Source organism: Phragmites australis, chromosome 21 (assembly GCF_958298935.1).
Source record: "Phragmites australis chromosome 21, lpPhrAust1.1, whole genome shotgun sequence".
Taxonomy (NCBI): domain Eukaryota; kingdom Viridiplantae; phylum Streptophyta; class Magnoliopsida; order Poales; family Poaceae; genus Phragmites; species Phragmites australis.
Window position 1 is genome coordinate 5,442,421 of NC_084941.1, and position 12,038 is coordinate 5,454,458.

At 43.6% G+C, this 12,038-nt stretch overlaps 1 protein-coding gene across 1 annotated transcript; it reads right to left on the reverse strand.

Annotated features, from left to right (window-relative positions):
- Positions 1 to 252: 252 nt before the first annotated feature.
- LOC133903622 (E3 ubiquitin-protein ligase RING1-like) lies at positions 253 to 4,406 on the reverse strand. The gene is made up of 2 exons (XM_062345049.1): positions 2,946 to 4,406; positions 253 to 477 (listed from the first exon to the last, which is right to left on the reverse strand). Exon 1 carries the CDS (start codon positions 4,110 to 4,112, stop codon positions 2,970 to 2,972), a length of 1,143 nt encoding a protein of 380 aa, XP_062201033.1. The 5' UTR covers positions 4,113 to 4,406; the 3' UTR covers positions 253 to 477; positions 2,946 to 2,969.
- Between the last annotated feature and the right edge of the window lie 7,632 nt (positions 4,407 to 12,038).

The following is a 12,038-nucleotide window of genomic DNA, read 5'->3' on the forward strand; positions in this document are numbered from 1 at the left end:
ACGGGAAAGGTTCAGAATAATAAGGTGTGTCCGTGACAGAGGAAACAAATTTATATGACTTTATTCTAAGAAAGACTCTCTCTCATCTTCAGTCCGGTCATCAAATCACGAAATAGATATCTGGATAGGATCTAACACGGAATTGCAGCCGCAGAGGGCTCTGCAGCTCTGCAAGGCACGCAAACACAGACACGGCATTTCCGCCAACTTTGCGCTTTTGGCACAAGCCGTCAGGTTAAGATAGATTTGCCCTTTGATGAAACGGGATCGATCAATAAATCTGCACATAAAGTCTCAACTCTCAACGCACAAATTCTGCCGGGGGCAGTTTTTGCGCCTTTTGTACATGACCTAACAGGAATGAACAATCATTCCATAACAGACTGTAAATTTCTTTGGTTCTTTGATGTCTGTAGGTATAGTCACAGCGACACATAAATATTGTAGGCTTTTCAAACGGATGGCCAAGAGGTGAATCTGCAAGCACATGTGAATAGTTTGTTAGTAGTTGGTAAAAACCACAAAAGCGGAAAAGCAATGCATCTCATGTGCAAGTGCAAAGAAGGGATATAGCAACATGAACCGATGCACAAGCAAACTGGAAACCGTTCGGTGTATAGGAATAAAGAAGTCGAAGAAATTGAAGCTAACATAGATTGAACCTAATAACTGACCGACTGGTATTTCTAGAGTAGTCTTATTGGCAACCTCATCTAGCACGTTCCAGAGACAGTTTAGAAACATCATTAGAGCAGGCCATCCTCAAAACAATATCTATTCTAGCTCAAGTGTTGGGGCTATTGACTTTTTCTATGTTCACATCATTGTTTCTCTAGAAACTACCAGCTGTTCTAGACTCTTCTTACTTTAGAAAAATAAAATATGGGCCCAAGAAAATTATGATTTCACTGTCAAAGCCTGAGATATTATCACTAGTTTTCAAGATGATGTGAATGACGAATGGGCCTTTGATTTTATCAGATGCACACATCAAAAAGATGTCAGAATAATTGTAAAATGTGAAAGGCGCTAACGTGGTCTAATGGTCTAAGTACATCCTCAGAGAATTAATTGACTAAATATGTGCAAGGTGGTTAACTGATGACTACATGCAAAGAATGAGGAAACAAAATCGCTGAACAAAGAAGATGTCTAACTAGTCTCACCAAGCTGAGTCAATGGTTCTGCTGCATTGACTTCATTTATGAATCAACCATCAGTGCACATAAAGAACTTTTAATTAAACACCAGTAGAAGGAAAATGGAACGACCCCAAAATTTATTAAAAAAATATACATATGCTCCAAAGGATCAATACAATGATATGAAAGCTTTCGTTGCAATGCACCCATGACCCATTCATGAAATCTGATGCTAACTAATTAACATTTGTTGCCAGGATCGAGGAAGGACATGAAGAAAAGTATGCACAGATTAACATGCAGTTTGAGCAATCTTCAACAATCCAAGCCATCATTATGCAGCCTTTAAGCTATAGTTGTGTAACTGTTCAACAGCTAACGCAACATGACAGATCATAGTTTGCTATAATTGCCACGGGGGCTATCTACGTAAGCAATTGTGAAGAAAAGCTAAGTTGAGGAAGATGTCTGGATAAACCATATGGCACATGAGCAAGAAAATATAGTAACCTTGGAAAAACTTATCTGATTGTTCAACTACCCTTTCTGGAAAAACTAGAGGGCACTTTCTATCTGCTAGCTATGTTGGTCCTTGTAGTCTAGAAATAGTGCTTGCATTTTGAAACATTCTAGAAATGATACTAAGAGAGGAAGGAATAAGATGGAAGTAGAGATCTACCAAGTTCCACAGGCAAAAAGGAGAAATCATATTTCAGCAATACAGACAGATGTTGACCAGATGATTGAGCATGCAGAAAATATGAAACAACACTTACTCTTGTTTTGGTATTTCTGGTCTCAGGTGGCTAGGTGGGCATTCAATGATGAATAAGTTGTGGAAAATTTATGAGAATACAATGATGCTGATGACAAGGTTCTCGGTGCATAAATCCTATGTTCCTAACAGGGCAGCTGACCTCAATGGCTTTGATAGATATTTTGTCAGAAGGTATGGTAGAAATTAGAGGAGCTTTCTATAGGAAGATAGGATTAATATAGAAAGCACATGGTTTTCCATGGAGGGTTGGAAGCAGATGACTTTCTATTGGATTCCTGAACAATAAGTATAATGTGTATTTAAATTTTCCTCTACTTCAAATAAAGAATTGATTCCTAATCATGTAATTAAAGAATCGATAAGACTGTGCTCTGTTCAGTATGTACAATGATAGGATCCTCACCCTGAAGAACTTAACCAACACATTTGGCTTCTAAGGCAATTAGTGAATTCAGACGTTAGGGTCATACTGAGTACTATCATCCACTATTCCACCACTGTGTTTACAATTACACTTGGGAAATTTGTTACAAAGGGTTTTAATAGAACTAATGGACCTCTATAGGTAGACTCGCTTGCTCAGTGCAAACACAATCACAGCATCAAATTCTTTTTTTTTTTTTAACAAAAAAACTTATCGTAAGACTGGAGAGTGAACAAGCACATGCCAATGTCACTGTACATTGGAAGGTGGTCAGCACATCAAAGATACACTAGAAGTTGGAGGTGAGTAATTAAGTTTATATTATTGCTTCTCCAGCTATTCCTGCAATATCAGGGTTTCTACAGATTTTTCTAAAGAATGATATCCATTTAGGATGCACAAATGCCATTGCGTTTTACCACAATTTCACCAAATTTGGATGTTTCCTACCTTCTGGTTAAGAAAAAGGTTAGTTCTACAGTCAAAACACAGAACAGAGAAAATCGAGCTTCAATGGTAGAATAAATAGTTCCAGGTAGGTTATAATCTACTTAAAAAAACCGTATCCGATAACAGTAGCAGTGTTTTACTATAAGAATACCTCCTACTATCAGCACAACTGTGCTCAATTCTTGCTGCTGGGTGTGCCGCCATCCTGCGAGCCACTGTCCTGTGAGTTGCTGCCACTTCCCCCATTGCTCCCATCCTGCTGCGATGGTTGCCCTCCCAATCCACTGAATGGCCATGGCAGAGACACGTTGAATCTCCTCTCAACCACCCTTGCATTCTCCTCCCTCCCTTCCTGAGCAGCACTAGAGCTCCCAGATGCAGCTGCAGCAGCGATGCCAACAGCCGGCTGCGGATTAGAGGCCTTACGGCCCTCATAATCAGGATCATCAGTGGGCAGCTCAAAGCGACAGACGGGGCACGAGTTGTGGAGCTCAAGCCAGGGCACGATGCAGTCGGCGTGGTAGATGTGCTTGCAGGGCATCTGCTTGGCCAACTCCCCAGGCGATAAATCCTCCTTGCAAACGGCGCACTCAGTGCCCTCCACCGCGGCGACCATGGCCTCTGTCACGACGACGTCAGGGAGCGCGGAGAGGGCAGACTTGGCGGCTGGCGGTGTGCCGTAGCGGTTGGGGTCGTTCTCGGCGAGCTGCTCGATGAGTTGCTCCAGACCCGGACCGACGAAGTAGTCGCCGAAGCTTGCCCCGCCGACGCGGCCGAGGCCGGGGCCGGGGCCGAGGCTGACGTTGGCGTCGTCGAGGAGGACCTGGATGTTGGCGCCGCCCTCCATGAGGCTGTGGATGTAGTTCTGGATGAATACGACCGGGTCGAAGACCTCAAGCTCGTTCTCGGGGGTCGCGGTGCCGCCGCCGGCGCGCGAGCCGGAGCCGCCGGCGCCGACCCTGGGGCGGTCTTCGCGGATTTCGAGGAGGTTGTTGAGGAAGGCGGGGAGGTCGTTGGGCGGGGACGGGGAGGTCGCCGCGGAGGAGGACGAGGACGATAGGGAAGGGGAACCGCCGGTGGTGGAGGTGGTGTTGGCGGCGGGGAACGTGGTGGAGGCGAAGGGGAACGGAAAAGGGAAGGGGACGAAGGTAGGGGCGGGGACGGTGACCTCCTCGAGGAAGTCGCCGCGGCAGTCGGGGCAGAAGAGCTCGCCGGCGGCGGCGGCGGAAGCCGCGAGGAGGACGGTGCGGTTGCATTGGTAGCAGAAGTATTGCTTGCGCGCGGCGGCGGCGTAGTAGGCGGCGGCTGGGGTCGACATGGCGGCGCACGGCGATCTCGTGGCGGCCGCGATGGGGAGTTTTTTTTTTCTTTTTGGGGACTTTTTGGAATTTAGGTATTCGATTTCTAGTGCTGTGTGTTTGTGTAGTGCGATTTCCTCCGGTTCTGTTTACGAAGCGTCGTGGATCGGGGATTAGATGTCAGGTGCAGTCGCCAAAGGATCCGCCGTCCGCGCAGCATCGTAGGCACCGTAGACGGCAAGGTCTGAAGTTCCCAGCGTATGGCTTCTGTTGCAAGTGGCGCGGCTGCCGCCGTCCGCCGAGATTGTCCACGCCATGGAGGAGATTTCCAATACCGTAACCTATCTCTGCTCTCTGAGCTCGCCGACCCTAGGCAGTGGCGGATCTAGCATTTTAGGTAAGGGTGGTCCAATTTGATATAATTTTTTTTTAACACCACATGTATAACATACCAACATACAAATATAGAACTTATCAAAAGCACCATACAAATCTACACACAATGATACTCAATATTTCAATTCTCTATTCCATTCCCTACATTCGTACAAATTACAATTGCTAAAATCGAATAAAATGGAACCTCGCCCGGTCTGGTGGCCTGGGCCTGGTGCGCATGTGCCCGCCGGCCGCCGCCGCTCCTGCCGTGACCCTCTTGATAGTATACTAAGTACTTGTACAATTTTCATTGCCATTATCTTGATAGTTTAAGAGCCTTTTTTTCAGCATTACACTCTACTATCTAAGGTTTAATCAAGTCTGCAATTTTCATTGCAATTTTTTCAGCAAATATTTTCCCTTTCGTGGGCTACAAGCCTACAAACATGTGCTTGCATAGCTGCATGAAGGACGGGCAAGCCATGACCGGCATGCAGGCAGTGCAGTAAACCAACAAGAGCACAAACAACGTAACGTAGCGCGCAGAGCCGCAGACGACCAGGTTGCGTGAATGACCGTGTTGCAAGTAGCAAAAGCCACGCAGAGCCATGCGCCAAAAAGAACAGAAAGAAAAATCCAGCATCGCGCGATTTCCGCGGGATCCATGCATGCATCCATCCATCCATGCATGCAAACGCGCGCGTGGGGCGCCGCCGAGACAGGCGCATTTGTACATGCAGAGACACTTGGTCGCAGCGCAGGCTAGGCTACCTCTGCAGCTCTCCACCGACTCCTCTCTCTGGTCACTCACGGCTACGTATATACAGGTTGCATACGGCTAAATCCTTAGGGTGGTCCACGGCCCACCCGTGCCACCCTTTGGATCCGCCACTGACCCTAGGCCTCAGCATCAATGTCGCCGTCGCGGGTGTCCCCTTGGACCTCCTGATCCAGCCACCACAACAACAAGAAGCCTGGGGTAGGGATGGCAATTGAGTACGGCGAGTACGGATAGTGATCAACTATATTCGTAACTATCGGTTTTTTATTCATCTATGGATATACCCGTGAACGTCCATGGATGAATGGTCAGTCTCAAACTCATCGCTCGTGGGTATACCCGTTTACCTGTGTGGTGGTAGAGTGGGCCAGGCGAGGTGACACGACAGGGCGGTGCCACGGGGGCAGTTGGGCGGGCTGGGGCAGCGCAGGGTGGTGGGGTAATGCGGCGGGCCGGGGGCGGTGAGACATGGCAGTTGGGTGCGCTGGAGTGATGTGGCGGGGCGGCGACGAAACAGGTTGGTGGGATGGGGCGGCGGGGCGATGGGGCCACCCGGGGCGATGCAGTGTGTGCTGCTGGGGCAAGGTGGCAGGCAATTAGGGATGAACTAGGGCGACGTTGGGGGCGGTGTGATGGGCAGTTAGGAGTTGAAGAGGAGAGAGGTGGGTTATGAGGTATTTATATGATGTGGAATGTTAGGGTTTATAAGTGGGATATTTATATGATAGGTGTATGGGTTTCGCAGTTATGAATGTGTCTTACTCATATTCATACCCTTCTATCCGTCGGGTAGTATTGTCTATTCACGAGCATATCCATAGATACTAAATATTACTCATATTTTATCATATTCGAATATTTACCCACGGATAAATAGGTAATTAAGATAAATTACCATCCCTACGGGGTCACAGACGAGGTGGTTGAGAGGCGATGAGGTCACCGCGGGGTGAATTGTTCAGGCACAACAGACATTTTGATTTTCTTTCCCGAGTCTTGCATGATCTTTTTTTTGAAGGGCAAACTGTGGGGGAGTTCCCCACAGCACTTCATGTTTCATTTATAAAGAGGATATTTACAAGCATTGGGGGGAGAGGGGGAGGGGGAGAGAGGAGTACTAAAACTTATAAGACTGTCTCTAACCACTGAATAAAAAGTAAACGTTTGTCTTCCGAAAATCGAAAAGACTGAAGGTAAAATTGCTCCCTAAGGCGTCTGATCCATAGCTGGTGAGTTGCCTGAATCCCATCAAAAATAACAGAATTTCGTAGCTTCCAAATCTCCCATGCAGCTATGAGGAAAACATCCATGAAGAAGGAAGAGGTTGACGTCTGCTTCGCTGCAAGAATTTTCCCATGGATCTCCAAATGTTCCAGCCAGTAAATGCCAATCCGGGCCCAGCAGTGTTGAGCAAAATCACATTCAAAGAATAGATGGTCCCTTGTTTCCCTCAAATCATCTTGGCATAAAACACAGTTTGTCCCAGACTGAACATTACTGTTACGGCGCTGGAGCATATCCTTAGTATTTAATCTATCCATAATGAGGAGCCATCCAAAAAAAATTATCCTAGGCATACTCTTAGCCTTCCAAAGCAATTTGAAGGTTATTGGTGCCTGCACACCAGAAAAAACATATCTATACATTCGACTTGAGGTGTATCTGTTATTTCCCCAAATGAAAACCCATTGATCATTCTCATACTCATTATAAGGAATGGCCTGCAGATATTCTTGTAAACTTAACATCTCATGGAAAGCCTCCTGGGTTAGCGGCAAATGAAAAAGAGATTCCATATCAGGTGCTTCCATAATTTGCCGAACTGATGTCTAATCAGTCCGAGCAAATGAGAATAGCCGGGGAAACCGATCTGCCAGCCTCTCAGATGACCAAACATCCTCCCAGAAAAGAACAGTGGAACCATTTCCTATGATGCATGTAGCTATACCTCTGTATAAAGTATTTAATCGGAACACATCCTTCCACCAAAAGGATCCAACTTCTCTTGTGGCATGAGGAATCTTGTCAGTATAATATGAGGACCATATCAGATTGACCCAAGGGATATTCTGTCTGGAATAGAATTTGTGTAGATGCTTAAGAAGAAGTGTATCATTCTGCAGGTTCAGGTTTATGATACCTAAGCCCCCTTTATCTTTAGGTTTAATTAGCAAAGGCCATGCTGCAAGGTTACCTCCCTTTTTGCTTCTGTCATTACCTCTCCATAGACACTGCTTTCTTGCTCTATCAATATTCTCAATTACTCCCTTATGCAGTTTGATAGTGCACATGGCATAGGTGATGATTGGTGTGACCATAGAATTAACCATTTGCAGCCTGCCAGACAATGTTAGCAGTGACGAGCATGAGGACAGCCTTCTTTCCACTCTATCCATAATGGGTGAGAAATCTTCGATTCTTGGCTTTGTTGTACCCATTGGTAGTCCCAAATATGAAAACGGCATAGATCCCAATTGACAACCAAAAGTGAGTGCTAAAGATTCGGCCTTGTCAGATGTGATGTTAATGGGTATCATTTGAGATTTACTATAATTAACTCTCAGTCCTGTGGAGTCTGCAAAAGTATTGAGCAATGCTTTGAGGCACATTAGCTGTGGGGCATCAGCTTCCATTATAAATAAGGTGTCATCCGCATATTGTACAATGGGAAAATCAGTATGAGCCTGTGGGAGTGGGGCTCTGAAAAGACCATCATGAAATGCTCTGTTCACAATTACTTGCAATAATTCAGCCGCAATGACAAATAGAAGGGGAGAGAGAGGGTCCCCTTGCCTAACCCCTCTTTTACATTTAAACTGCTTCCCAGGTACTCCATTTAAAAGAACAGCAGAGTTACCAGATGTGAATAGCATGTTCATCCAGGAAAGCCATTTTCTTGGAAAACCCATTGCTTTCATGACGTCTAACATAGCAGAATGCTCCACAGTGTCAAAGGCTTTAGCGAAGTCTAGCTTCAAAATAATTATCTCCCTCTTTGATTGATGACACTGATGGATATATTCAAAGCACCAGGCTAAACAATCTTGTATTGACCTGGTCCTGATGAAACCATACTGGTTGATGTGGAGTAGTTGTAATATGATCAACTGGAGCCTCTCAGCCAAAAGCTTGGTAAGAAGTTTAATGCTGCAATTGAGGAGAGAGATTGGCCTGTAGTCATTTACTCCTTCTGGATTATTAACCTTCGGCACCAGGGTTATGAAGGAGTTGTTGATGGGCTCCAAATCAATGATTTCATCAAAGAACTCACTGCAAAGCTTGTAGAAATCCTCTTTGATTATAGGCCAGCATTGCTTAATGAACATACCATTAAAACCGTTAGGGCCAGGAGCTTTATCTGTTGGAAGGGACTTTATGACAGAATCTATTTCAAGCTTTGTAAATGGCTGGATCAGAGATGTTAAATCTTGTGGTATGAATAAATCAGTTAAATCAAAGTACATGACAGGATCAGAGGTAACTCCCATTCTATTTTTGAAAGCAGACCAAATTAGTGCAGCTTTCGAATCATGATCATGAACCACATTGCCAGTGCTATCCTGAAGCTGAGATATAACATTTTTCCGGTATGAAATTGTAGCCATTGCATGAAAATACTTTGTGCACTCATCACCTAATCTGATCCGGTTCACTGTATGTCTCTTTCTCCAATATATATTCTTATACTTGAGTAACTGGAGCAAATGTTTCTTGATAATAACTCTGAAATTCCACTCATTCAGATACAAAGGTCTACATTCCTCCAGAGAGTCCAAAAAAAGGATAATCTTATTACATTCAGCGATGAGCTTACTGAGATTTGACAAGTTCCTGCTCCATAATTTAAGAGCATGCCGAAGATTTTTGAAATTCTTGGAAATTTCCTTGGTGCTAGTGTTCCCATAAGAAATAGGGGTAGCCCATGAGTTCCTCACTGTATCTATGAATCCAGGATGCTCAGGCCAAAAATTTTCAAATCTAAAAATATTGGATCGTGGTATACTTGTGCCAATTACCACTGTACAAGGTATATGGTCTGAGATTGGCTTTGCTAGTGGTAGCACCAAGGTATTGGGATATGTCGTCGTCCAATTTACAGAAGTGAAAAACCAGTCCAACTGTTCTAGCAAAGGGTTCTGCTGCATATTACTCCACGTATAGGCACGACCCTTAATAGGTATTTCTGTTAAGCCCAAATGACCAATAGCTTCATTAAAACGAAATGTATCATGTATATCACCCCCAGGCCTATTTCTGTCCTCCAAAGATCGATAGAAATTAAAGTCTCCCATAATGATCCAATTATCTTCATCCAGAATATTCATATTTTTAAGCCATGTAATAAATTCAGATCTGGTGGGCTCAGTGCAAGGTCCATATACAGAGGTCAAAAACCAGGATTCTCCATTGTGTCTTGCCACAAAGGACAATGAAATTGCATAGCTTTGTTTCTCAATAACCATACCATCAAAGACAGAGCTAACCCAAGCTACTAAAATACCACCAGAAGCACCCACTGAGGGGATGAAATCAAATTTATCAAACCTTCTTGGAGCAATTTTTTTTAAATATTGTGAATCAAATATATCCCTCTTAGTCTCTTGCAAACAGAAGATGGAACAAGCACTCTCTTCAATTTTATTTCTCAAAGCCTCCCATTTACTATCACTATTAATACCTCGAATGTTCCAACAAAGTATATTCCAAGATCTATTCATTTATAACCATCTCCAAAGGCTCCTGATTCAGAACATCATCAGTGATGTCCTCTGGCTGAACACTGCATATCACACCCCAATTCTTCAACATTTCATTAGGTATCTGCCCCGGAATCAGTTCATCATGTGGCTGCGGTGGATTGTTTAGAAGTTGTGCAGCATCTGTGGGACGGACTGGGACCTCAGTCCAGGTACAACGTCGCTTACGGGGGTGGTCTTCCAGCTGAATATGCCTGAAACCATCCCTATTGACACTTTGTCTAGTGCTGCGCCGGCAACTCGAGTCTTCCAGAAATGCCAAGGGATTGTTAACTGAGGTCACCGATGGAAGAGCAAGTGTTCTTGCTGAAGAACTATCAGCCACACTATCAATAGTCATTGCTTTCGAAGAAATATCTGTCATCTGTTGCTCATGAAATCTCGTCATGATGATTTTGAGCTTCAATTGGGAGAGATGCGGCTAGGAAGTTGCAATTTCGATTTTGATGTAATTTGAAAAGGTGATTTTGATGCAAGAATATTGTTGATGCTCTGGCTAATAATCCAAATCAACATAATCTAATTGACAAAGAGACTAAAAATGTTCTAATTCCAAAATGCTGCCTAGTTCCAAGGGAAAGCTCCTACGGTTGCGTCCTACTGTCGGTCCCCACCACGGGCCACTGTCCTCCGAGTTGATGGGAATGAAAATTCTATAAGATCTTTTACCAAAAGATCCTTACGAGATTATGATCCATACCGTCATTTCCTAATTTAACGGCTGACACGTACAACTGAGAGGAAGAAGGAGGACACGTGACATGCACAAGAGGGGATCTTTCTGTGAGACCAGATCTCATATAATTTCTTTCCAGTTGATGGGTAGCGCAAGCCGTCGAGCGTGCAACATGCGTTGAAGCTGTCGCATGGCATCGGGGAGCTAGGGGAAACATCTGTGAAGATGGGAGCTAGGGGAGCCATTGGATCGCATGAACGGTGGATTCGACCACAAGATGATTCGCGTCTGTGTTCGGCTTGGTGAGGTGGGATAGGATCACCTCCTGGTTTGTGGTGTTTCTTTTGGAGTAGAACACGACAGTAATAATTTTGATTGGAACTGCCACTTGTGACAAAATCGTACTATTAGAACTATTAAAGAACCTTGAGTCAGACTTATCAACAATATAACGACACGATTATAGTTAATAATGTTAGTACATTACATAGCGAGTCAAAATTGCATTTCCAATAGAGAAATAGGATGAACTTGTATTTGAAATTGTATCTAAAATCATAGTAGAATTCATTGGAAAAAAAATCATAGTAGAGTTGTGCTCAAAATTGAACTTCCAATAAAGGGGCAACCAATGAACGACCTTTTTTTCCTGAAATCTACAAATATTATAAAACTAAAGCTTTCTAACTGCTTTATGGAAAATTAATAGACAATCTCAAGATGCAAGAAGTTAATCTCTCTCTTTTTACGGTTTTGAACCCAAGAGTAGCATTATGCAAGTTGTCATGGATCCAAGAATACATATGTGAACCTCTGTTTGCATTAACCCTATAAAACCTAGATCAAAGATAACTAAGAATATGTACAATGGGGTATTTAGAGGATGTGCTTATAGAAAAATATGTTTTTTCTCAACTTGGCATAGGTGCTTAGGTAGAGGACAAGAAGCTTAGTTAAGTATCATTATTTATATTAGTGCTAATAAGATAGTTATACATATTTTAAGTACATGTAGTCTTTATTTACATTAGAAATTATAATTTTTATGTAGGCGCTTAACGCTCTCTTTACTTAAGTACCTAGCCATAAGCACCTAGCATTGTTCATGTCTTAATAGTCTAGACATACTCATTGTGTAGGGATTTATTTAGTTGATAATATAACATATGGATGCATATGGTACTATGTCTTTGTAGGCTTGTTTGGTGGCTATGGTATCTTTGTAACCATGCTAGAAGCCTACAACCTCTTATTGAAATCTGAGATGAAAACCCCTCTTCAATTATGGTTGAGGTACAATGTTCCTTCTCAAAGTGAACAATATAATTGATCTAAAAAGAAGTGAACAACAAAT

Excerpts from the sequence above, each read along its gene's own strand:
- LOC133903622 (XM_062345049.1), bottom strand. The coding sequence starts at position 4,112 with ATGTCGACCCCAGCCGCCGCCTACTACGCCGCCGCCGCGCGCAAGCAA.